Source organism: Triticum urartu, chromosome 4A (genome assembly GCF_056163025.1).
Source record: "Triticum urartu cultivar PI428250 chromosome 4A, HENAU_Tu73, whole genome shotgun sequence".
NCBI classification, from domain to species: domain Eukaryota; kingdom Viridiplantae; phylum Streptophyta; class Magnoliopsida; order Poales; family Poaceae; genus Triticum; species Triticum urartu.
In genome coordinates this window covers 404,419,270-404,446,961 of record NC_141876.1, presented here as the reverse complement: position 1 = coordinate 404,446,961, position 27,692 = coordinate 404,419,270, and the positions used below count along the sequence as shown (strand labels likewise).

Genomic DNA, 27,692 nt, shown 5'->3' with positions numbered 1-27,692 from the left:
TTTGCAAAAGACTGTTAATAGATCTAGAAAGAATTGGTCCAAGAAACTTGATGATGCATTATGGGCCTATAGAACTTCATGTAAAAATCCTATGGGTATGTCTCCGTATAAAATGGTTTATGGAAAAGCATGTCACTTACCACTTGAACTAGAACATAAGGCATATTGGGCCATTAAAGAGCTCAATTATTATTTCAAACTTGCCGGTGAGAAGAGACTATTTGACATTAGCTCACTTGATGAGTGGAGAACCCATGCCTGTGAGAATGCCAAATTGTTTAAAGAAAAGTTTAAAAGATGGCATCACAAAAGGATACAAAAGGGTGAGTTTAATATAGGTGATTATGTTCTGTTATACAACTCTAGTTTAAGATTTTTTGCAGGAAAACTCCTCTCTAAATGGGAAGGTCCTTACGTTATCGAGGAGGTCTATTGTTCCGGTGCCATAAAAATCAACAACTTCGAAGACACAAATCCGAGGGTGGTGAATGGTCAAAGGATCAAACATTATATCTCAGGTAATCCCATAAATGTTGGAACCAATGTTATTGACACCGTAACCCCTGAGGAGTACATTAGGGACACTTTCCAGAATGTTTCAGACTCCGAAAAGGAATAGGTTTGTGGTACGGTAAGTAAACCGACTCCAAAACAGATCTAACAACAATTTTTCTCCGTTCTGGAATATTTAAGAAAATAGAAAAAATATAAAGTAGTCCAGAAAGGACACGAGGCATCCATGAGGGTGGAGGGCACGCCCCCTGCCTTGTGGGCACCTCGTGTGCCCTCCGGACTCCAATTTCTTGCACGATACTTCTTTTGGTCAGTAAAAATCCATTATATAATCTCCCAAAGATTTTGACCATCGTACCACATAAATATCTCCTGTTTTTGTTTCAAGCTGTCTTCTGCCAGAGTTTTCAAGGCCAGGCATAATGTAGTCCCCCTCCTCCAACAACGCGGGCGACGATGCTTGGATAATGAAGATAGAGATGAAGCGAGAAGAAATTGGGGAAATCAAGGAAGGTGACAAGATCAAGGAGGTCACAAAGGAGCAAGTCCTGATAGTAGAAGAAGGCTCCTCTCAACCTTACTACAACCATCTCACCCCAACTGAGATTGAAGCTTTCAAGATGATTGAGCTAGCTCGCATAAAAAATAAGTATCTCGCACGTGAAAAATCTTTTGTTGCAAGAGCATATCACCGCACTCAAGGGCATTATCCGCAAGTTGGAGGATCTCCTACGCTCGATGTGTGACACACCATCATTAACAACTCCATCATCACCACCTCCGGAGAACTGAGTATCAGGTATGGGCACTCCCCTTGGGAACTGCCAAGCTTGGGGGAGTGCCCCAGTATCGTATCACCATCACACCTATATCTTTATCGTTTTTCTTAGTTCGATCCTTTTGGTTATATCTTGATCTAGTAGAATAAAGTTTAGTATGATCTAGCTTTGAGTTTTGGGTTGATCCTTATCTATGTAATCAAGTCCGTGAGCTATATATAATAAAAATTAGTTTTGAGTCAAGGGCTTGGTTATCTTGCTATGATCTTGAGGGAATAAAAAAGGGGATAAGGAATAAAAAGAAATAAAGAGATCATATTGATCTTATGGAGAGTAATGACTTCACATATAAAGAGTATGATGAATAAAAGTTGTTGAGAGTTGGCAGACATAGTTTTGGTCATCGTTGCAATTAATAGGAATTAATAAAGAAAGAGAGGTTTTCACATATAAATATACTATCTTGGACATATTTTATGATTGTGAGCACTCATTAAAATATGACATGCTAAAAAGTTGATGTTGGACGAGGAAGACAACGTAATGGATTATGTTTTCTTATATCCAAAATAAATTATATTGTCATGGATCATCCAATATATTGAGCTTGCCTTTCCCCCTCATGCTAGCCAAATTATTTGCACCAAGTAGAGATACTACTTGTGCTTCCAAATATCCTTAAACCCAGTCTTGCCATGAGAGTCCACCATATCTACCTATGGATTGAGTAAGATCCTTCAAGTAAGTTGTCATTGTTGCAAGCAATAAAAATTGCTCTCTAAATATGTATGATCTATTAGTGTGGAGTAAATAAGCTTTATACGAGCTTGTGATATGGAAGAAATAAAAGCGACGGGCTACATAATAAAGGTCCCTATCACAAGTGGCAATATAAAGTGACGTTCTTTTGCATTAAGATTTTGTGCATCCAACCATAAAAGCACATGACAACCTTTGCTTCCCTCCACGAAGGGCCTATCTTTTATTTTTATCCTATACCTTGTACAAGAGTCATGGTGATCTTCATCTTTCCTTTTTACATTTTATCCTTTGGCAAGCACTGTGTGTTGGAAAGATCCTAATATATATAGCTAATTGGATGTGGGTTTTCATAAACTATTATTTTTGACATTACCCTTGAGGTAAAAGGTTGGGAGGCAAAACTATAAGCCCCTATCTTTCTCTGTGTCCGATTAAAACTTCATACCCATAAGTATTGCGTGAGTGTTAGCAATTATGAAAGACTAAATGATAGTTGAGTATGTGGACTTGCTGAAAAGCTCTTATATTGACTCTTTCCGATGTTATGATAAATTGCAATTGCTTCAATGACTGAGATTATAGTTTGCTAGTTCTCAATGAAGTTTCTGATTCATACTTGACATTATGAATAAGATTGTTACTTTAGCATAAGAAATCATATGACTATATATATGTTGCTGTTCTAAGAATGATCATTATGCCCTCATTTCCGTATTTTATTTTATCGACACCTCTATCTCTAAATATGTGGACATATTTTTCGAATCGGCTTCCGCTTGAGGACAAGCGAGGTCTAAGCTTGGGGGAGTTGATACGTCCATTTTGCATCATGCTTTTATATCGATATTTAGTGCATTATGGGCTGTTATTACACATTATGTCACAATACTTATGCCTTTTCTCTCTTATTTTACAAGGTTTACATGAAGAGGGAGAATGTCGGCAGCTGGAATTCTGGGCTGGAAAAGAAGCAAATATTAGAGACCTATTTTGCACAGCTCCAAAAGTCCTGAAACTCCACGAAAGTCAGTTTTGGAATATATTAAAATATTGGGCGAAAAAAGCACCAGAGGGGAGCCAGCCACCGTTCACGAGGGTGGGGGCGCGCCCCCTGCCTCGTGGGCCACTTGGCAGGCCCCCATTGCCCATCTTCTGGTGTTAGGTGTATTTTGCCCTAGAAAAAATAAGGAGGAAGCTTTCGGGACGAAGCGCCGCCGTCTTGAGGTGGAACCTTGGCGGAACCAATCTAGGGCTCTGGCGGAGCTGTTCTACCGGGGAAACATCCCTCCGGGAGGGGGAAATCGTCACCATCGTCATCACCATCGATCCTCTCATCGTGAGGGGTCAATCTCCATCAACATCTTCGCCAGCACCATCTCCTCTCAAACCCTAGTTCATCTCTTGTATCCGATCTTTGTCTCAAAACCTCAGACTGGTACCTATGGGTTGCTAGTACTGTTGATTACTCCTTGTAGTTGATGCTAGTTGGTTTATTCAGTGGAAGATTATATGTTCAGATCCTTTATGCATATTAATACCCCTCTGATTATGAACATGAATATGATTTGTGAGTAATTACGTTTGTTCCTGAAGGCATGGGAGAAGTCTTGCTATAAGTAGTTGATGACCCACAAGTATAGGAGATCTATCGTAGTCCTTTCGATAAGTAAGAGTGTCGAACCCAACGAGGAGCAGAAGGAAATGGTAAACAGTTTTCAGCAAGGTGTTCTCTACAAGTACTGAAATAAGTGGTAATAGATAGTTTTGTGATAAGATAGGTTGTAACGAGCAACAAGTAAGAAAATTAAATAAAGTGCAGCAAGGTGGCCCAATCCTTTTGTAGCAAAGGACAAGCCGGAACAAACTCTTATAATAGGAAAAGCGCTCCCGAGGACACATGGGAATATCGTGAAGCTAGTTTTCATCACGTTCATATGATTCGTGTTCGATACTTTGATAATTTGATATGTGGGTGGACCGGTGCTTGGGTGTTGTTCTCACTTGAACAAGCATCCCACTTATGATTAACCTCTATTGCAAGCATCCGCAACTACAACAAAAGTATTAAGGTAAACCTAACCATAGCATGAAACATATGGATCCAAATCAGCCCCTTACGAAGCAACGCATAAACTAGGGTTTAAGCTTCTGTCACTCTAGCAACCCATCATCTACTTATTACTTCCCAATGCCTTCCTCTAGGCCCAAATAATGGTGAAGTGTTATGTAGTCGACGTTCACATAACACCACTAGAGGCTAGACAACATACATCTTTTCAAAATATCAAATGAATACCAAATTCACATGACTACTCATAGCAAGACTTCTCCCTTGTCCTCAGGAACGAACGTAATTACTCACAAAGCATATTCATGTTCATAATCAGAGGGGTAATAATATGCATATCGGATCTGAACATATGATGTTCCACCAAATAAACCAACTAGCATCAACTACAAGGAGTAATCAACACTACTAGCAACCTACTAGCACCAATCCCGGACTTGGAGACAAGAATTGGATACAAGAGATGAACTAGGGTTTGGAGATGAGATGGTGCTGGTGAAGATGTTGATGGAGATTGCCCTCTCCCGATGAGATGAGCGTTGGTGATGGCGATGGTGATGATTTCCCCCTCCCGGAGGGAAGTTTCCCCGGCAGAACAGCTCTGCCGGAGCTCTAGATTGGATCCGCCAAGGTTCCGCCTCGTGGCGGCGAAGTCTCGTCCTGAAAAGTTCCTTCTTATTTTTTTCTCATCGAATGACTTCATATAGGAGAAGATGGGCATCGGAGAGCCACCAGGGGGCCCACGAGGTAGGGGGCGCGCCCTAGGGGGGGGTGCCCCCCACCCTCGTGAGAAGGGTGTGGGCCCCCTGGCCTTCATCTTTGGCAAGGATTTTTCTTTATTTATTTTAAGATGTTCCGTGGAGTTTTAGGAATTTTGAAGTTGCGCAGAATAGGTCTCTAATATTTGCTCCTTTTCCAGCCCAGAATTCCAGCTGCCCGCATTCTCCCTCCTTATGTAAACCTTGTAAAATAAGAGAGAATAGCCATAAGTATTGTGACATAATGTGAAATAACAGTCCATAATGCAATAAATATCGATATAAAAGCATGATGCAAAATGGACGTATCAACTCCCCCAAGCTTAGACCTCGCTTGTCCTCAAGGGAAAAGCCGATAACAATAAATATGTCCACATGTTTAGAGGTAGAGGCGTCGATAAAGATAAAATACGGACATGAGGGCATCATGATTATTCTCATAACAACAACATATATAGATTTTGTCATATGATTAGTTATGTTCAGGTGATGATCTATTCACAATGCAAAAGTATAAATCATAAACCTTATTGGGCTCTGACAAACTATAATCTCAGTCATTGAAGCAATTGCAATTTATCATAACATCGGAAAGAGTCTATGTTAGAGCTAAAAAAAGCAAGTCCACATACTCAACTATCATTTAGTCCTTCATAATTGCTAACACTCACGCGATACTTGTGGTTACGGGGTTTTAGTCGGACATAGAGATAGATAGGGGCTTATAGTTAGCCCCACAACCTTTTACCTCAAGGGTAATGTCAACAATAATGGTTCATGCTCCCCTACATCCAATTAGATATATATATATATATATATATATATATATATCATGTTCTTTCCAACATGCTGAGCTTGCCAAAGGATAAAATGAAAAAGAAAAGGTGAAGATCACCATGACTCTTGCATAAGGTAGAGGATAATAATAAAGGATAGGCCCTTCGCAGAGGGAAGCAGAGGTTTCCATGCGCTTTTAGGGTTGGATGCACAAAATCTCAATGCGAAAGAACATCACTTTATATTGCCCCTTGTGATATGAACCTTTATTATGCAGTCCGTCGCTTTCATTACTTCCACATCACAAGATCGTATAAAGCTTATTTCTCCCACACCAATCAATTATACATATTTAGAGCAATTTTTATTGCTTTGCACCGATGACAACTTACTTGAAGGATCTTACTCAATCCATAGATAGATATGGTGGACTCTCATGGCAAAACTGGTTTAGGGATTTTGGAAGCACGAGTAGTATTTCTACTTGGTGCTGAGAATTTCGCTAGCATGAGGGGGAAAGACAAGCTCAACAAGTTAGAGGATCCATGACAACATACTTTATCTCAGATATAAGAAAGACATGACTCATTACGTCGTCTTCCTTGTCCAACATCAACTCTTTAGCATGTCATATTTTAATGAGTGCTCCCAATCATAAAAGATGTCAATGATAATATATCTATATGTGAAAACCTCTCTTTCCTTATTACTTCCTATTAATTGCAACAATGACCAAAGCTATGTCTGCCAACTTCCAACAACTTTTAATCATCATACTCTTTCTATGTGAAGTCATTACTCTCAATAAGATCAATATGAACTTTTTGTTTCTTTTTATTCTTTTTCTCTTTTCTTCTATTCACCCAAGATCATGGCAAAATAATCAAGCCCTTGACTCAACACTAATCTTTATTATATATAGCTCACGGACTCGATTACAAAGAGGGGTAATAAAGAAAAACTCAAAACTAGATCATGTCATAAACTTTATTCTACTAGATCAAGATACTACTAGTAGGATCGAACTAATAAAAATGGTAAAGATAGGAGTTGTGATTGTGATATGATACCGGGGCACCTCTGCCAAGCTTGGCAGTTGCCAAGGGGAGTGCCCATACCCATGTGATTATGTCTCCTTGGTTGGCGAAGAAGGTGGCGGTGATGGATAATCGCACATCGAGCATAAGAGGTCCTCCAGCTTGCGAATAATGCCCTTGAGTGCAACAATATGCTCCTTCAACAAAATATTTTCTTGTGTGAGATACTTGTTTTGTATACGAGCTAACTCAATCATCTTCAAAGCTTCGACCTCAGTTGGGGTGAGAAGATTATGATCAAGTTGGAGGGTGTCATTTTCTGCGGGAGCTTGATCCTCCGTGGCCTTCTTGATCCTTTCATCATTGTTGACCCTCATGGGTTCTTCCCTCTTCAGATCTATCTTCATTAGCCAAGCATCGTTGTCACCATTGTTGGAGGAGGGAGACGACATGATGCCTAGCCTGGAAAACCCTGACAGGAAACAGCTTGAAACAAAGACATGAAATTTTTGCATGATACGGGAGTCAAAACCTTCGGGAGAATATATAATGAATTTTTACCAACCAAAATACGTATCGTGCAAAAAAAAGGAGTCCGTAAGGCACACGAGGTGCTCACGAGGTAGGGGGTGCGCCCAGGGTGGTAGGGCGCGCCCACCACCCTCGTGGGGCCCTCGTGTCCTTCCCAGACTGCTACTTATTTTTCTATCTTTCTAAATATTCCAAGACGGAGAAATATTGCCTTAAAAGTTGTTTTGGAGTCGGTTTACTTACCGTACCACATACCTATTCCTTTTCGGAGTCTGTAGCGTTCCGTAAAGTGTCCCTTATGTATTCCTCAGGGATTACGGTTTCAATAATATTGGTTTCAACATTTATGGGATTACCTGAGATATAATGTTTGATTCTTTGACCATTTACCACCTTCGGAGTTGTGCCCTCGAAGTTGTTGATTTTTATGGCACCGGAACGATAGACCTCTTCGATAACATAGGGGCCTTCCCATTTAGAGAGAAGTTTTCCTGCAAAAAATCTTAAACGAGAGTTGTATAGCAATACATAATCACCTACATTAAACTCACGCTTTTGTATCCTTTTGTCATGCCATCTTTTAACTTTTTCTTTAAACAACTTGGCATTTTCATAAGCTTGGGCTCTCCATTCATCAAGTGAGCTAATATCAAATAACCTCTTCTCACCGGCAAGTTTAAAATCATAGTTGAGCTCTTTAATAGCCCAATATGCCTTATGTTCGAGTTCGAGAGGTAAGTGACATGCTTTTCCATAAACCATTTTATACGGAGACATACCCATAGGATTTTTATATGTTGTTCTATAAGCCCATAATGCATCATCAAGTTTCTTGGACCAATTCTTTCTAGACCTATTAACAGTCTTTTGCAAAATTAATTTGAGCTCTCTATTGCTCAACTCTACTTGACCACTAGACTGTGGGTGATAAGGAGATGCAATTCTATGATTAACATCATATTTAGCAAGCATTTTACGGAAAGCACCATGAATAAAGTGTGAACCACCATCAGTCATTAAATATCTAGGGACTCCAAACCTCGGGAAAATAACTTCCTTAAGCATTTTAATAGAAGTGTTATGATCAGCACTACTAGTTGGAATAGCTTCTACCCACTTAGTAATGTAATCAACAACAACTAGAATATGTGTGTATCCATTAGAGGCAGGAAAAGGTCCCATATAATCAAAGCCCCAAACATCAAATGGTTCAATAACAAGTGAATAATTCATAGGCATTTCCTGACGTCTACTAATATTACCAATTCTTTGACATTCATCACAAGACAAGACAAACTTACGGGCATCCTTGAAGAGAGTAGGCCAATAAAAACCAGATTGCAATACCTTATGTGCAGTCCTATCTCCAGCATGGTGTCCTCCATATGACTCGGAGTGACACTTGCGTAGGATATGTTCCTGTTCATGCTCAGGTACACAACGTCTAATAACAGCATCTACTCCTTCTTTATAAAGATGTGGGTCATACCAAAAGTAATGTCTCAAATCATAGAAGAACTTTTTCTTTTGTTGGTATGTGAAGCTAGGTGGTATAAATTTAGCAACAATATAATTAGCATAATCAGCATACCATGGAGTACTACGAGAAGTACTTATAACATTTAATTGTTCATCAGGAAAGCTATCGTTAATAGGTAGTGGGTCGTCAAGAATATTTTCTAACCTAGACAAGTTGTCTGCAACGGGGTTCTCAGTTCCCTTTCTATCAACAATATGCAAATTAAATTCTTGTAGCAAGAGAACCCATCTAATAAGTCTAGGTTTAGCATCTTTCTTTTCCATAAGATATTTAATAGCAGCATGATCAGTTTGGATAGTTACTTTAGAATCAACAATATAAGATCTGAACTTATCACAAGCAAATACAACTGCTAAAAGCTCTTTTTCAGTAGTAGCATAATTTCTTTGAGCATTGTCTAGAGTCTTACTAGCATAATGAATAACATTTAATTTCTTATCAACTCTTTGCCCTAGAACAGCACCTACAGCATAATCACTAGCATCACACATAATTTCAAAGGGTAAATTCCAATCAGGTGGCTGAACAATAGGTGCAGTGACTAATGCTTTCTTAAGTATTTCAAATGCTTCTACACAATCATCATCAAAGACAAATGGTATATCTTTTTGCAATAAATTAGTCAGAGGCCGAGAAATTTTTGAGAAGTCCTTAATGAACCTCCTATAAAATCGAGCGTGACCAAGGAAACTTCTTATACCTTTGATGTCCTTGGGACATGGCATCTTTTCAATAGCATCAACCTTGGCTTTATCAACTTCAATACCTCTTTCAGAAACTTTATGCCCCAAGACAATACCTTCATTAACCATAAAGTGGCACTTTTCCCAATTCAAGACAAGATTAGTTGCTTCACATCTCTACAAAACTCGATCAAGATTGCTCAAGCAATCATCAAAAGAGGAACCATAGATGGAAAAGTCGTCCATGAAAACCTCAAAAATCTTTTCACAAAAGTCAGAGAATATAGCCATCATGCATCTTTGAAAGGTAGCAAGTGCATTACATAAACCAAAAGGCATACGTCTATAAGCACAAGTACCAAAAGGGCATGTAAAAGTAGTCTTTGATTGATCTCTAGCCGACACAGGTATTTGGGAGAAACCAGAATAACCATCTAGAAAGCAATAGTGTGTATGTTTGCATAATCTTTCTAGCATTTGATCAATAAAAGGTAAAGGGTAATGATCTTTCTTAGTAGCTTTATTTAATTTGCGGAAATCAATTACCATCCTATAACCTGTGATAATTCTTTGTGGAATCAATTCATCTTTATCATTAGGAACAACAGTAATACCTCCCTTCTTAGGGACATAATGGACAGGACTTACCCATTCACTATCAGCAACAGGATAGATTATACCTGCCTCCAGAAGCTTTAGTATTTCTTTTCTTACCACTTCTTTCATTTTAGGATTCAGACGTCGTTGAGGATCACGAACTGGTTTGGCATCTGCTTCCAAATTTATTTTATGTTGACATAGAGTGGGACTAATGCCCTTAAGATCATCAAGAGTATATCCAATAGCAGCATGGTGCTTCTTCAGAGTTTTCAATAATCTTTCTTCTTCATGCTCTGAAAGGTTAGCACTAATAATAACAGGATATATCTTCTTTTCATCAAGATAAGCATATTTAAGATTATCAGGCAAAGGTTTAAGCTCAAACACGGGATCACCCTTGGGTGGAGGAGGATCCCCTAAAATTTCAATAGGCAAACTGTGATGCAGAATAGGTTCCTGTTTAAAGAATACTTCATCTATTTCCCTTCTTTCTTTCATGAACATATCATTTTCACGGTCTAGCAAATAGTGTTCTAAAGGATCACTAGGAGGTACGGCAATAGAAGCAAGACCAATAATTTCATCCTTACTAGGTAATTCTTCCTCACGATGTTGTTTACTAAATTTAGAGAAATTAAACTCATGAACCATATCATCCAAGCCAACCGTAACAACATTCTTTGTGCAGTCTATGGTAGCATTGACAATATTTAAGAAGGGTCTACCAAATATAATGGGACAAAAGCTATCTTGCGGAGAAGTAAGAATAAGAAAATCAGCAGGATATTTAGTTTTCCCACAAAAGACTTCAACATCTCTAACAATTCCAATTGGTGAAATAGTATCTCTATTGGCAAGTTTAATAGTAACATCAATATCTTCTAACTCAACAGGTGCAATTTCATTCTTAATTTCTTCATATAAAGTATGCGGTATAACACTAGCACTTGCACCCATATCACATAAGCCATTATAACAATGATCTCCTATTTTAACAGAAATTACAGGCACGCCTACCACAGGTCTATGTTTATCTTTAGCACAAGGTTTAGCAATTCTAGCAGTTTCACCTTTGAACTGAATAACATGCCCATCAATATTATCATACAAGAGATCTTTAACAATAGCAATATTAGGTTCTACTTTAACTTGCTCAGGAGGTGTATAAGTTCTAATATTGCTTTTACAAACAACAGTTGAAGCTTTAGCATGATCCTTTATTCTAACAGGGAAAGGTGGTTTCTCAATATAAGAAGTAGGAACAATAGGATCATTATAAGTGACAGTTTTTTCTTCAACTTTAATAGGTGCAGCTACTTTTACTTCTATGGGAGGATGATATTTAAACCACTTCTCCTTAGGGAGATCAACATAAGTAGCAAAAGATTCATAGAAAGAAGCTACTATCTCAGAGTCAAGTCCATATTTAGTGCTAAACTTACGAAAAATATCGGTCTCCATAAAAGATTTAACACAATCAAACTTAGGTGTCATACCTGACTCCTTACCTTCGTCGAGGTCCCAATCTTCAGAGTTGCGTTTAATTCTATCCAATAAATTCCATCTGAATTCAATAGTCTTCGTCATAAAACAGCCAGCACAAGAAGTATCGAGCATGGTGCGATTGTTTTCAGAAAGCCGAGCATAAAAACTTTGCATAATCATTTCTCTCGGGAGCTCATGATTGGGGCATGAATATAACATTGATTTAAGCCTCCCCCAAGCTTGAGCGATGCTTTTCCTTCGCGAGGCCAGAAATTATATATGTAATTGCGACCACGATGAACAAGATGCATAGGGTAATACTTTTGATGAAATTCCAACTTCAATCTTTTATAGTTCCATGATCTCATATCATCACATAGCCTATACCATATCAATGCGTCTCCCTTCAAAGATAAAGGGAAGACCTTCTTCTTAGCAACATCATCGGGTATACCTGCAAGATTAAATAACCCACAAACTTCATCCACATATATTAAGTGCTCATCAGGATGCTTTGTTCCATCTCCTGTAAAAGGGTTAGCTAGCAGTCTTTCCATCATACCAGAAGGAAATTCAAAAGGAGTTTCATTTTCAATAGGTTCAGTAGGTTGAGGAGCAACTCTTTTTTCTCTACTAGACGGGGTGAAGATACCCCGAACAAGCCCCTCAGAGAATTACTTTCCATAGTAACAAGTGACAGTAAATTTCAGCACACTATATAAATTTTTCCTTACCAAATTCCACCTACCAAAGGCGCTACACTCCCCGGCAACAGCGCCAGAAAAGAGTCTTGATGACCCACAAGTATAGGGGATCTATCGTAGTCCTTTCGATAAGTAAGAGTGTCGAACCCAACGAGGAGCAGAAGGAAATGATAAGCGGTTTTCAGCAAGGTGTTCTCTACAAGTACTGAAATAAGTGGTAATAGATAGTTTTGTGATAAGATAGGTTGTAACGAGCAACAAGTAAGAAAAGTAAATAAAGTGCAGCAAGGTGGCCCAATCCTTTTGTAGCAAAGGACAAGCCGGAACAAACTCTTATAATAGGAAAAGCGCTCCCGAGGACACATGGGAATATCGTGAAGCTAGTTTTCATCACGTTCATATGATTCGTGTTCGATACTTTGATAATTTGATATGTGGGTGGACCGGTGCTTGGGTGTTGTTCTCACTTGAACAAGCATCCCACTTATGATTAACCTCTATTGCAAGCATCCGCAACTACAACAAAAGTATTAAGGTAAACCTAACCATAGCATGAAACATATGGATCCAAATCAGGCCCTTACGAAGCAACGCATAAACTAGGGTTTAAGCTTCTGTCACTCTAGCAACCCATCATCTACTTATTACTTCCCAATGCCTTCCTCTAGGCCCAAATAATGGTGAAGTGTTATGTAGTCGACGTTCACATAACACCACTAGAGGCTAGACAACATACATCTTTTCAAAATATCAAATGAATACCAAATTCACATGACTACTCATAGCAAGACTTCTCCCTTGTCCTCAGGAACGAACATAATTACTCACAAAGCATATTCATGTTCATAATCAGAGGGGTAATAATATGCATATAGGATCTGAACATATGATCTTCCAGCAAATAAACCAACTAGCATCAACTACAAGGAGTAATCAACACTACTAGCAACCTACTAGCACCAATCCCGGACTTGGAGACAAGAATTGGATACAAGAGATGAACTAGGGTTTGGAGATGAGATGGTGCTGGTGAAGATGTTGATGGAGATTGCCCTCTCCCGATGAGATGAGCGTTGGTGATGACGATGGTGATGATTTCCCCCTCCCGGAGGGAAGTTTCCCCGGCAGAACAGCTCTGCCGGAGCTCTAGATTGGATCTGCCAAGGTTCCGCCTCGTGGCGGTGGAGTCTCGTCCCGAAAAGTTCCTTCTTATTTTTTCTCATTGAAAGACTTCATATAGGAGAAGATGGGCGTCGGAGAGCCACCAGGGGGCCCACGAGGTAGGGGGGCACGCCCCCCACCCTCGTGAGAAGGGTGTGGGCCCCCTGGCCTTCATTTTGGCGAGGATTTTTCTTTATTTATTTTAAGATGTTCCGTGGAGTTTCAGGACTTTTGAAGTTGCGCAGAATAGGTCTCTAATATTTGCTCCTTTTCCAGCCCAGAATTCCAGCTGCTGGCATTCTCCCTCCATATGTAAACCTTGTAAAATAAGAGAGAATAGCCATAAGTATTGTGACATAAAGTTAAATAACAGTCCATAATGCAATAAATATCGATATAAAAGCATGATGCAAAATGGACGTATCAGTAGTCATTTGAATTTGGTATTCATTCGATATTTTGATGAGATGTATGTTGTCCTTCCTCTAGTTGTGTTATGTGAACGTCGACTACATGACACTTCACCATTGTTTGGGCCTAGGGGAAGGCATTGGGAAGTCATAAGTAGGTGATAGGTTGCTAGAGTGACAGAAGCTTAAACCCTAGTTTATGCGTTGCTTCGTAAGGGGTTGATTTGGACCGATATGTTTCATGCTATGGTTAGGTTTACCTTAATTCTTCTTTCGTAGTTGCGGATGCTTGCGAAGGGGGTTAATCATAAGTCAGATGCTTGTCCAAGGAAGGGAAGTACCCAAGCACCGGTCCACCCACATATCAAATTATCAAAGTAACGAATGTGAATCATATGAGCGCGATGAAAACTAGCTTGAAAATAATTCCCATATAATTATTCTTTGTCCAGGCTTGTCCTTTGCTACAAAAAGGATTGGGCCACCTTGCTTCACCTTGTTTACTTTTATTACTTGTTACCCGTTACGAATTACCTTATCACAAAACTATCTCTTACCGATAATTTCAGTGCTTGCAGAGAATACCTTACTGAAAACTGCTTGTCATTTCCTTCTGCAGCTGCTGCCTCCACTGCCTCCACTGACCGGGCCTTGGCCCATGGTGAGAGCCCCAGCCCAGCACCCAGCAGATTCGGCCCATGTCATGTTTTTTTCAAGTTCTGTGAATTTAGCATTATCTAGTGATTTACTGTTTTATAGAAAAACCCTCATATTTCATGCATATCATATCTCACAAACCGGGCATCGGTTTAAAATGATTTAAACATGTAAAATGCTTAGAATCTGATCTAGTTTCATAATATGCTACTTTCAGCCATGTTTAAAAAATTTAAGTTGCTGTTTACATTTAATTTGCATAATGCTAAATGGTTTAATTCATATCTGAATAACCGTAGCTCCAAATTTGATAAACTTTATATGTAAATGGGGTGGAAAAATGCATAGTTTAACATGGTGACATTAGTTTGCATGTTTAAAAACATTAAAATATGATTTAGGGCAGAACAATACCAAATTTGAAATATGCACATGGGGATTTTCCGGACTTGTTGTTTGTTGTTCCGGCCTCATTTGAACTTGCCTAGATAGGTAGTTTGCTTATGCTTCACCTCTTGCCATGTTAACCAACATTTAATATTGTTGAGTACCTAAAAGGGAGTGAACTAAATATTTGAATGTGGTGTTTCGTCAATATGCAACTCGTTGCATATTGAGCTCCACTTAAGTTGTAGTATTGTTTGTTGCACTTTGCCATGCCATGAATCATTAAACCGGACATGCATCATACTTGATTGTGCATCATGCCATGCTTATGCTTGTTGGTTTACCATGTTGTTTGCTTCTTTCCGGTTGTACTTCTTCTCGATAGTACCGGTTACATTGCGATTGTGAGGACCCGTTCGACTACGTTGGTTCGTCTACGTCATGGATTCGGTCTTCTTCCTAGTGGGATTTCAGGAAAGATGACCGTCACATTGGATCTCACTACTATCCTTGCTATGATAGTTGTCTCGATGCTATCGCTATGTCACGCTACCTACCACTTGTTTATCAAGCCTCCCAAATTGCCATGATAGCCTCTAACCTTTTCCACTATCCTAGCAAACCGTTGTTTGGCTATGTTACCGCATTGCTCAGCACCCTCTTATAGCGTTGCTAGTTGCAGGTGCAGTTGCAAGTTGTTCCATGTTGGTAAAGGGTGGAAGGCTCGGCCTTTTTCCTGGTGTTTTGTTCCACTCTTGCCGCCTTAGTTTCCGTCATACTGGTGTTATGTTCCTTGATTTTGCGTCCCTAACACGATGAGGGTTTATGGGCCCCTCTTGACAGTTCACTTTGAATATAACTCTTCCAGCAAGGCCAACTTTGGTTTTACCATTTGCCTAATAACAACTAAAACTTTCATAGGGACTTGCCGACCCCCGAGGTCTCTTAATCACCCCCCGGGCCAATGCTCCTCATGAGTGTTGGTCCAAAATGGGCGATGTCCGGCACCCCCTGGGCAACCAGGGCCTCAGCCAACCTGACGTCTTGCCCATCCGGTGTACCCTGAGAATGAGATACGTGTGACTCCTATCAGGCTAGGTCGGTGCATCGGGAGGTCTTCCTGGACTTGTTTTACCATTTTCAAAATGTCTTGTGCACCAAGATCCTGAGTCTGATCGGAGGTCCCGCGATGGAGGATTGTCTCCGCGGATCGTGAGCTTGTCATGATCTAAGTTGGGACACCCCTGCAGGGTTTAAACTTTCGAGAGCCGTGCCCGCGGTTATGTGGCAGATGGGAATTTGTTAATATCCGGTCGTAGTGGACTTGAACTAAACTCAACTAAAATACACCAACTGCATGTGTAACCGTGACTGTCTCTTTTCGGGTGTGTTCGAGAAGAGAACACGGTTGGGTTATGTTTGAACGTAAGTAGTTCAGGATCACTTCTTGATCATTATTAGTTTGCGACCGTTTGCGTAGTTTCTCATCTTACTCTTGTATTTGTAAGTTAGCGACCATATAATGCTTAGTCGCTTGCTGCTGCCTCACCACTCATCCATTCCATACCCATTAAGCTTTGCTAGTCTTGATACCCATGGTAATGGGATTGCTGAGTCCTCGTGGCTCACAGATTACTACAACAACAGTTGCAGGTATAAGTAATGCGATGATCTAACGCGAGTGCGATGCTTGCTTGTTTGGAGTTCTTCTGCCACTTCTTCTTTGATCAAGGGATAGGTTCCGGGTCGGGGAACCTGGGATTAGTAGGGTGGATGTCGTTCTTCTTTTTCATTTGATTTCATCCGTAGTCGTATCCTGCTCTTGTGTATGATGATTGCTATGTTTTGGTGAACTGTTGCATTCATGTTGTAACTTCTGGAGAATGTAAGCCTTTATCTTGTATTCGCATCTATTCAGTACATGGTATGTTGTAATAATATCCACCTTGCTATGCGCTCGAAATGCGGTTGTGCCCCAATCATGAATTCATCACGTGATTGGGATAGAATCGCATCTTGGGCGCTACAATAGGGCCCAGCCCCGCGCATACCTCAGCCGTCATTGGGTCGTCCGGATCACCAGGACGAGACCAAGGGGTGAGGGGCTACGTGGCCAGTTAGGCTCCTGAGTCGCGATGCTCAGGAGTCCCCCTTGACGCGCAAACAGACCTCCATACCTTTCCTTGCCAAGGTCCTACTCGGGAGGGACGCATGACGGCCAGGTCCGAGGGACCTGGCAGGGTGGCGTGTGCCAGGCATGACCTGGCAGGGTGGCGTGTGCCCCCGTGCCCAGCCCCCTCACGCGACTCTCCCGAAGGGGAAGTGTTGCGACGAGGCTGGACACTGAGCCATGTGGCTCCCTAAGGTTGGTGCGGCCATGGGGCCGCCCTCAGTTGTTTATCACCAGCGCGGAGCATAGCACTTCCACACTTGCACGTGCATAGCCGCTCCTCGACTGTGTCGACTGGTGCTTCCACTGGTGCGTGGGCGAGGGCTCCCTCTGCGTGGAGCCCCTGGGGCGTGTACAGCCCCGCCCTGACACGTGGCTTGCACAGCAGGGCTAGACGAGGTGTGTCTGGGTACTCATGAGCCAACGCAGGACTCACGAGGCCCTACCTCAAGGCGGGGTGTGCCTGGTCTTGATTCTTGATGGCTGGAGAGGCCCTGTGAGATGGTCAGGCAACCTGCGCCAGACAAATCTCCTAAGGTAATCACATGAGAAGGCCAAACACCAACAACCCCAGGAGGTGATGTGAACGGGGCCGGCCTGCCAGACAGAGCTCAGTCGTTGGGTTTATAGACGATGTAGTGACGGATCCGAGCATAGACGTCGTGCCTAGTCTTCTCATGCAAAAAAACATGAAGAAAGACGACCGGCGCGCGGCTCTCGTGCTATCGAGGCACCGGGTCACGCACCCTGGCTTGACTGTCCGCGATTAGCTCATGCGAGAACAAGGCACCAAGGGCCATGGGAGGTGACATACATGGGAGCTAGCCTGTGAGCCAAAGCTCAGCCTCTTGGGTTTGGCGACACTGCAGGGACGGACCCGATCACAAACGTCGTGCCAGTCCTTAATCATGAGGCGGTCGTGGGTGGGCTCGCAAGGGCACACGACGTTCATGGTATCGCAGTACCGAACAGGCAGGTGGTAGTCATAAGGTAAATTACAGAAGGAAGCAAGCTAGTTCAGATAGATGCAAGAACGATGCATGCCACTGGGACACACCCAAGTGGCCTGGGGATGATGTAGCCCGAGGGGCGCCCCCAACTGAGTAAGCTAACGATGCAAAGGATACGCGTCGAAGGGACAAGCCCGTGTGACCTGGGGATGATGCAGCCCGAGGGGCACCCCCAGCTGAAAGAAACCGGAAAGTGTCACATGGTACCGTTGTCGACGAGGTGTTGGAGTAGCTGAAGATGCGCGCTGAAGAGGCTGCTCCTCACGAGCCGCCAGAACCATGAGCCTCAGGAGACCTAGGGGGCCCAAGTGGCTCCTGAAGAACTGTTGCCGCCTCCGCCAGGGCAGCATGATGCCTGGCCTCCTGAGTCGCTAGAATGCTCCGCAAGTGGCGCTGGAAGGTGACAGCCGTGTTCGGCAGGTCGAAAGGCATGCGAAGATAGCTGTGAGGGGGACCCTCACACTAACCAATGCTCGATGGCTAGAAGTGCCCCTGAGATGCGGCCCTATTGAGCCCTGGAATGTCGATGCAGATGCACAGCTCGCCATCCTCGCCAGGACACGGAGCTGCGCCAGGTGGTGGGCGGCGGTCGCCGCGCATGGCTCTTACCTCTTGAAGCTCCTCGGTCACCTTGGTGATGAACTCCTGAGCACTAGGCGTTTCACGCCTTGTGCCCTTTGGTGGGAAGCGTGCGGCGAAGCACACCTCCACGTGGTGCCCGAGCGCCTCCCTCGTGACGTCGGCTAGGTCTGAGGCCCCCCAGGAGAGAGCCCCCGAGCCCAGCCTGAGGAGGCACCAGGCGCGCCTTCCTATGCGAGGGAGGGAGGTGCCCCATCTGCGGGCGCAGGTCCTGAGGTGCTGCCGTTGGAGATGCTGCTCTCCTGAGGTCCTTGGTGGAGCAGCTGCTTCTTCTTCTTGGGAATGGCCACACGGGGGTATACGGCGCCTTCGTTGTCCGAGTCTTCGGCTGCTGCAACCTAGTAAGAACGCTTGAGGGAGCACACCACGTCCTTTTCTTTGCGAGAAAATTGCTTCTATACCATCGACAACCTCTGCAATGGCTTATTTGCCATCCAACAAAGCTTCAGTGCTTATATACCAAACACAAACAAAATCTATTGCTTATTTGCCATCGCCGTTAGTCTCCCGTTACCAAGTCTCTGTTTTCTTGTCAGTTTTCTTGCAAAATCCAATTTTACCCTTGCTGCAGATTAAAAAAAAGACAACTCGCCCCCGCACCTGACTCTCCAAGACCACGACTCAACGCACGCACACCTGACCCTCCCCATCCCCACGCACGCAAGCGCAGCGGCAATGGCGGAACCGCCGCCGGCGCCACCATCCCCCCTGCCGCCGCTCCATAAACCCCCGCTGTTGCCGCAGAATCTCGACGCCGCTGCGCCTCAAGGCTACTCGCCCACCACATCTTCGACCCTATCCAGGTGACGCTTAATGGCGGAACCGCCGCCGGCGCTTCCCCAGCCCCTGCCGCATGGTCCCGCCGCCGCCGCGCCTCTATCCCTCTCGTCTACCGCGTCTTCGATGGCCTCCACAAACGGGCTAGCAGCGGCAACCTCTCCCAGGGGCCATGTCGCCCAGAACCCTAGGATTGGGGGTTCCAGTGAGGTGGAGAGTAGGGCAGTGGCGCCTACGGCCGATGCTCTTCCCAAGATCAACTCTTCTGTGGGCGCACTCGCAGCAGCCCCTCCGCCCCAGATTTCCATGCCCGACGAGGAGGAAGGCATGGCAGACGAATGCGGCTCAACCTCTCTCTCTGCTATTTGTGCTAGGTAATTTCTCGGGCTCTCTCTCTTTTTATGCAGTTTTTGGTAGGAGAATACACAATTGACATGGTTTGCATCATCCACAGGATGATCCAGTCTTGTACTTACACAATAGAGGTCAAGGTTTGTGGCAGTGAATCAAAAATCGATGGAGATTCAACTTTTAGTTGGCAGATTATTGAGGGTACTAGGACAAGTATGAAGGATTTGCTGGCATGTATTGCTGGAACTTCTTCTTTTGCTTTATGCTCAGAGGATAATATAATTCTTGAGTATATTGATTCCATTAGTGGCAAAAATATCTCTGTGTCAAATGATGAAGAATGCATGAAAATGTTTGACTGTTTTGAGAAGAATAGGGGTGGCCATTTGATCATCAACTATTCTGAGAGAAGTGATAATGTTGATGTTCCATGTACTCCTTCGAACCAGAAACCATCTATAGTACTACCTAGTCAACCAAGTAATGTCATGGATGAAGCTAGTGTATGCCTAACAGATACATATCTTAACAATCCCCATGAAGAATATGAACATGTTGGTGTAGATGAGGAGGACCAATACTCAATTGGCAGTGTTGGTTCCGATAGTGATGATGAGGTCGGAGAAAAAGATATACCAAATACTGATTATGTTGAGGATAGCAGCGATGATGAGGAATGGGTTGCGGAAGATGCTAGACCGGATGCTATTCCAGAAATTGCCTATGACAAAGAAAACCCGCCAATGCATGTTGGCGCAAAGTACCCCAACATTGAAGAGCTTAGGTTGGCAATTGCTACATACGTTGTGAAGAAAGAGTTCGAATTTAAGGTTGAAAAAAGTGAACCTACTCGATTCAGGGCTTATTGTCGCCAGGCGAACAAGACGGGCTGTAAATGGAGAATTCATGTAGGGAGGTTGGATGACCGAGAAACTATGGAGGTATTTTAGTTGCATAATTTTGTTCAATGATGTTTTGTTATGAAATGCAGTTGAATGACACTAGTTTTTCCCATTGTTTATTTAATGCAGGTCAAAGTTCATGTGCAGGAGCACACATGTTCTAGCACAAAGAAGAAAAAGAAGCAGAAAAATGCTTCAAAGGCATGGGTATGTGAGAAAGTCATGGACTGGGTAAAAGAGGATCCTAGTGTTCGGCCGATGGAATTACGCAGGAGGCTACATGACAAGTACAAGATCAAGGTCCAATATACAAAAGTATTCCGTGGCAAAGGGCTAGCAATGGCTAAGTTGTTTGGTAATTGGGATGATTCTTTTGACAAGCTATATGCTTGGAAAGCTGAGGTTGAGAAGAGGTCTCCTGGAAGTATAGTTGCGATTTACCACATGGAGTATGACCAGAAAAATATTTCATACGAATGTTTGTTGGGCTGAAGCCTTTGTGCGATGGGTTCTTGGCTGGCTGCAGACCTTACTTGGCGATAGATAGCACTCATTTGACAGGCAAGTATAGAGGCCAATTAGCTACTGCTTGTGCTATTGACGGGCACAATTGGTTGTACCCTGTAGTCTATGGAGTTATCGACTCGGAAACTACTGAAAGTTGGGTGTGGTTTATGGAGAAGCTTCATGATGCTATTGGCTCTCCCCCCGGTCTAGCTATATGTTCAGATGCAGGAAAAGGGATTGACACTGCAATCGAACAGGTATTTGGGTATGCTGAACATAGAGAATGCATGCGACACTTGGTTGTGAACTTCAAGAAAAAATTTCATGGTAAAGTTTTTGATGATCATTTGTGGCCATCTGCTTATTCATGGACTCCTCGAGGGTTTGACTATCACATGGCAGCCATAGAGGAGAAAAAGGCTGCTGCAATAGCATACTTAAACAAGTACCACACCAGGCTATGGTCAAGGAGAAAATATTCAACCTCCTCAAAAGTGGATTATGTTACAAATAATTTGGCCGAGTGTTTCAACAACTGGATCCGCAAGCACAAAGGTTTAATGTTGTTTCAGCTCATGGACAAGATAAGGAGAAATATTACGGTTAAGTTTGAGAAGAGGAGAAGGGTAGCTAGAAAATTTCATGGTCGGCGTATACTTCCAAGTGTCATGAAGGAGTTGAATGACATAAGCAGGGGGCTGGACATTGAATATGAGAGAATAGATGACATGGTTGCAGAAGTGAGTGAGAGTGTCGCGCTAGGTGGCAAGAGCCACGTCACTGATCTAGCAAACAGGACATGCACATGCAGGGCATTTCAAGTCTCCGGGAAGCCTTGCAAACATGCAATTAGCTTTATTACTGGAATTAGGGGGGTCACAATAGAAGACTTCGTTGATGATTGTTACAGCTTTGCCAAGTTTGCTGCAGCTTATGCTCCTATTCTTCCTGGCCTAACCGACATGTCTCAATGGCCAAGTGTGAACAAAGAATTCTTCTTGAACCCCCCAATCCTTAGGAGGGCCCCTGGGAGGCCAAAGGTACAGAGGCACAAAAGTGGTGCTGAAAATAGCAAGGGAAAGGGAAAGAAAGGCCAGCACCAATGTCCAATTTGCAAAGCTTATGGACATAGATGGCAAAGCTGCAAAGATGCTGCTCCTGAAGCACTAGAAGCCTATGCAGAAGTAGCAAAGCAGAAAAGGTACTTTCTATTTCAATATGAGATTTCTGTTCCACCTTACTCTTGTCTTAATTAAGCTATAATATGTGAAACTCATGTAGGGACAAAAGAAAGAAAAAACCCATTACAAAAGCTATTTGTACAACAACAGATCAAGCAACTGATGGTACACTACCTCTACTTCTGTGTCCAAGTGAAAATGAAACCGCACTAGCTCTACTTTCATGTCCAAGTGATGCAATTGAAGGCGATGTTGCCAAGTCGACATCATCGAAGACTACCTCTAAATCTAGAAGGTATGAAAACTGCACCAAATTTACTTATATTCTGTGAGTGTACCATTGTACGTAATCAACTTTTTTGATGTAGATCAAAAGTGATATCCACTGCGCCTGACAGCCCTGCAATGGGAACTCGAAGCAAGAAGAGAGTTGCGCCTAACAACCAAGCAATGGCCAGTCGAAGCAAAAAAAAGTTGAAACTGTGAAATGCTCTAAAATCTTACGTATTATTTCTGTATTGCAGCTCTTCATGTGTATGCTATTTTATTTAGAGACTTGCTTGTGTGAACAACATATTTTGGTTGTGGTATTTTGGTTCTGGACGATGCAAACTTGGTACTGATTGTGTGAGAATTAATATGGTGTTTCATGAATGTCTTCTAAATGATGTGAATTTTCTTGAGTATATTACTCTGTTGCTGGATTTTTTTATATCCTGGAATTGTTAGATAATCACTATAATTTTGCTGGAATGCTGAAAATAGAGGAGGAATGTTGTCAAATTTTTTTCTGGACATGTTCTACAGTTGTTTGCTTATTTTCCATTGAGGGCAAGATGGTCATTTTGGGCACTTAACGGATTGAGTTAACACTAAACTAACTGCTAGTGGTATATAGGCAATAGATTTTGTTTGTGTTTGGTATATAAGCACTGAAGCTTTGTTGGATGGCAAATAAGCCATTGCAGAGGTTGTCGATGGTATAGAAGCAATTTTTTCTTTCTTTGCAGGCAACCGAGATGACACCTCCATTCCTTGGCATCTTGGGGACGTTGTAGCCGTGGTGGGTCACTACCATAAACTTGGCCAAGGCGGGGTATCCAAGGATGGCGTTGTATGGCAGGCAGATGTGGGCAACGTCGAAGTCGATAAGCTCAGTGTGGTAGTTGTCGCGGGTGCCGAAGGTGACAGGGAGGCGGACCTGCCCTATCAGGGTGGTAGAGCCGTCGGTTACTCCCGAGAAGGGCTTGGTAGGCTGCAACTGATCATATGGCACTTGGAGGCAGTCGAATGTCTCGACGGACAGGACGTTGAGCCCTGCACTGCCGTCAATGAGGGTCTTGGTGACTTGGACGTTGCTGATGATGGGTGAACAAAGCATCGGAAGGGCGCCAGCAGTTGCTGCACACTTGAGCTGGTCTGACGAGCTAAAGGTAATGGCACACTTGGACCACCTGAGCGGGCTCATGGCCTCGAGCCTGGGGAGAGCCGCGTTCACCTCGCGGGCAAACTGCTTGAAGAAGCGCTGAGAGGCTGGGGCCTGAATGCCACCCAAGATGCAGGAGATGGCGCGCGGCTCTGGGAAGCCCCCAGCCCCCTCGTCTTGATGATGGTCGTCGTTCCTCCTTGGTGGTGGCTACAGCGGAGGGAGGCCAGCCTTGCCCTGAGGTCGGTCCTCACGAGGCTGGTCCTGCCAGCGGTCCTCACCAGGCTGGTCACGCCACTCCTAGTGAGGGCCTCGGTCGTCCCAGCGCCTGCCGCTTCGTCCTCCTCCTCGACCGTAGACTCGGTTGTTGCGCTCGGGGCGTCGACCGAAACGCCCATCGCAGATGGCCCTGAGCTCTTGACAGTCATTGGTGTTTGGCTGTGCACGTTGTGGAAGGCGCAGAACGGACGGCTGCCCTTCGAAGACTCTGGGTGGTCGTGACTGTGCTTCATCTCTGGCTCGGCCACAAGCACGACCGCTCCCTTACGCTTCACATCCTTGGCCTTCTTGTCTTCTAGGTCGGTAACAGGGAGTTCGAGGAGGGAGAGACGCCCCTCCTCAGCTCTTGCGCACTTGGTTGCCATGTTGAACATCTCCAGAGCCGTGCATAGGTCTTCGTGGATGGCGAGCTCCTCCTTCATCTTGACGTCGCGGACGCCGTCGGAGAATGCGGAGATGATGGCCTCGTCCGTCACCTTGGGGATCTTGAGGCGAACATTGTTGAAGCGCTGGATGTATTTCTGCAGGGTTTCCCCTGGCTTCTGCTTGATGCATCGCTGGTCACCCGTGACCGGGGGGCGGTCGCGAGTGCCCTGGAAGTTAGCGACGAAGCGCTCGCACATGTCGCCCTAGGAGGAGATTGACCCCGAGGGCAGGTTCAGGAGCCACAAGCGTGCTCCATCCTTGAGGGCCATGGGAAACCAGTTTGCCATGATCTTTTCATTGCCGCTGGCCGCCTTGATGCTTAGCTCGTAGAGATGCAAGAACTCGGCAGGGTCGAGGGTGCCATCGTAGCGCGGAGGCAGGGCTGGCTTAAACTTGCCGGGCCAGACGACGCGACGCAGCTTAGGAGTGAAGGCGCGATAGCCTACTGGAGTCACTGGAGCCCGTCACGGGGGTGGAGCCTGGTCTTGGTATCCGCACGCCGTCATCGCAGGCGATGCACGGTCTTGAGGCGGTGGTGCTAGGAGCGCAGGAGCGTTATCTTGTTGTGGCTGAGGGGCTTCTTAGCAGCTTCGTTCTTCATGCGCAGGCGCCCTGCAAGGCGGGTCACGCCGCGGGGCCGCGCGTCTTGGTTCGAGGGCACCGTCTTGATGCGGAGGTGGTGGAGGCGCTCTGTGGGCCACGTCGCCCGCAGCGCGAGGCAGGCGAGGAAGCGAGAGGGATGGGGCGGGAGAGCCCCCAGCGGTGCTGACGAGCTCGACGATGCGGTCCAGCCATTCATCGTAGAGGTCCTCGATGGGGCGGTAGCGCAGGAGCTCGCGCGCCATGAGCAACGCAGCATGCACGTCCGTGGGTACGCGACGAGTGTGGGATGATGAGCCGGCCAGAGTCAGCGACGGGGTGGCGGTGTGTCCTTCCCGCCGCACAGAGGGGTTCAGCGATGAAGCCTACTGCTCGTTCACCGTCGGGCCGGTGGCGGCGTTGGCAGTGGGCGATGGAGATCGACGGGGAGGCCCGCCGCCGGGCACCGTTTGAGCGACGTGAGCGTTGAGAGCAGCTTGGCGCGGGCTCGACGAGCATCTGCCATGAAATCGGCGGAGCGGTGGAGCGTGGATCGTCGGAGGAAGCTTCGGATCACCCCTACCTGGCGCGCCAAATGTGGGATCGTGGGTTCCGACTAACCCTTGAGGTTCGAACACTGGGGTGCGCACAAAGTATTCCTCCTCGCTAGTTCACTCGATCGATGATCCCACGGCCTAGCTCGACGAACCCAGGGAACACGGGACACGAAGGTTTATACTGGTTCGGGCCACCGTTGTGGTGTAATACCCTACTCCAGTGTGGTGGTGGTGGATTTCCTCAAGGGCTAGGGATGAACTAGTACAATGGATGAACTGCTCCTGAGGAGAGGTGTTCTTGAGCTCGATGAGCTGGTGTGTGTGAGGATGGTCCGAATGATCCGTCCTTTGCTACGATGGTGGCTAGCCCTATTTATAGAGGCCCTGGTCCTCTTCCCAAATGTTAGGCAGGAAGGGATCCAACAACGTCCAAGTTTGAAGGGGGACAACTAGTACAAGCTATCCTGACAAAGGTGGTCTTCGTCTGCCAAAGACTCTGGTGGTGACGCTGTTGTGGGCTCCGCAGTGACCTTCGTCCTACCGTCCTACTGGTCTTGGTGTTGTTGCATTGATAAGGAAACCTTTGCATGAAGCCTCGGGACTCCTTGCCTACGCCTGCCTCTTTAGCACCAAAGAGGAAACGGGTACACTGCGCCCGCTGGCGCCCGCCTGGCCTTGGTCGTCATGGCTCATGTCATGTGAACCTCACGAGGTGCCCCTTGCATAGATATCTCCGTTTCTCGGGAGCCAGCTTAGTGAGGCTGCCCTAGGGAGGTCTTGGCGTCGTCCACCTCGCGAGGCTTGGCCCCTCGCAAGGGTCTTGAGTAGTTGCTGCAGATGATGGGCTGTACCAGGCCGCTAGTGGAGCCACGCCATGGGCCGCAGGCAGGCAAGTATGGGTACCCCCGTTCCCAAGATGCCGACATTCACTTCATCTTCATTCTTCCTTGAACATAGTCATAAGCTTCGAACAAACACCAAACCAATTGCTTAAACTTCAGAAATTTTTGAGGGTGCTACCTCTTGAGGACTGCATTGGTTTTCCCTTGAAGAGGAAAGGGTGATGCAGCAAAGTAGCGTAAGTATTTCCCTCAGTTTTTGAGAACCAAGGTATCAATCCAGTAGGAGACTACACGCAAGTCCCTCATACCCACACAAACAAATAAGAACCTCGCAACCAAAGCGATAAAGGAGTTGTCAATCCCTTCATCGTCACTTACGAGAGTGAGATCTGATAGAGATAATAATAAGAAGATAAATATTTTGGTATTTTTATGATATAGATTGGAAAATAAAGATTGCAAAATAAATGGTAATAGAAAATAGCTTGTTGACGGAAGATTGATATAAAGGAGAATAGACCCGGGGCCATAGATTTCACTAGTGGCTTCTCTCAAGATAGCATAAGTATTACGGTGGGTGAACAAATTACTGTCGAGCAATTGATAGAAAAGTGCAAAATTATGAGAATATCTAGGCATGATCATGTATATAGGCATCACGTCCGCAACAAGTAGACCGAAATGATACTGCATCTACTACTATTACTCCACACATCGACCGCTATCCAGCATGCATCTAGAGTATTAAGTTCATAAGAACAGAGTAATGCGTTAGGCAGGATGACATGATGTAGAGGGATAAACTCAAGCAATATGATATAAACCCCATCTTTTTATCCTCGATGGCAACAATACAATACGTGCCTTCCTGCCCCTGCTGTCACTGGGAAAGGACACCGCAAGATTGAACCCAAAGCTAAGTACTTCTCCCAGGCCAAACCAAATTGATAATTCGAAGAGACTTGCGAAGATAACCAATCATACATAAAAGATTTCAGAGAAGAATCAAATATTTTTCATAGATAAACTTGATCATAAACCCAAAATTCATCGGATCTTGACAAACACACCGCAAAAAGAGTTACATCAAATAGATCTCCAAGAAGATCGAGGAGAACATTGTACTGAGATCCAAAGAGAGAGAAGAAGCCATCTAGCTAATAATTATGGACCCGAAGGTCTGAGGTAAAGTAC

At 44.4% G+C, this 27,692-nt stretch overlaps 1 protein-coding gene across 1 annotated transcript; it reads left to right on the top strand.

The window, feature by feature from the left end:
- Window positions 1-19,736: 19,736 nt before the first annotated feature.
- LOC147975986 (uncharacterized) lies at window positions 19,737-22,875 on the top strand. The gene is made up of 5 exons (XM_087519707.1): window positions 19,737-19,822; window positions 19,903-20,740; window positions 20,831-22,409; window positions 22,490-22,684; window positions 22,758-22,875. The coding sequence occupies exons 3-5, from the start codon at window positions 21,178-21,180 to the stop codon at window positions 22,873-22,875; spliced, it is 1,545 nt and encodes a 514-aa protein (XP_087375833.1). The 5' UTR covers window positions 19,737-19,822; window positions 19,903-20,740; window positions 20,831-21,177.
- Window positions 22,876-27,692: the final 4,817 nt, after the last annotated feature.

Coding starts and splice junctions, on each gene's coding strand:
- LOC147975986 (XM_087519707.1), top strand. CDS start 21,178: ATGTTTGTTGGGCTGAAGCCTTTGTGCGATGGGTTCTTGGCTGGCTGC. Junction 22,410..22,489: donor GAAGTAGCAAAGCAGAAAAG/GTACTTTCTATT, acceptor AAACTCATGTAG/GGACAAAAGAAAGAAAAAAC. Junction 22,685..22,757: donor ACTACCTCTAAATCTAGAAG/GTATGAAAACTG, acceptor TTTTTGATGTAG/ATCAAAAGTGATATCCACTG.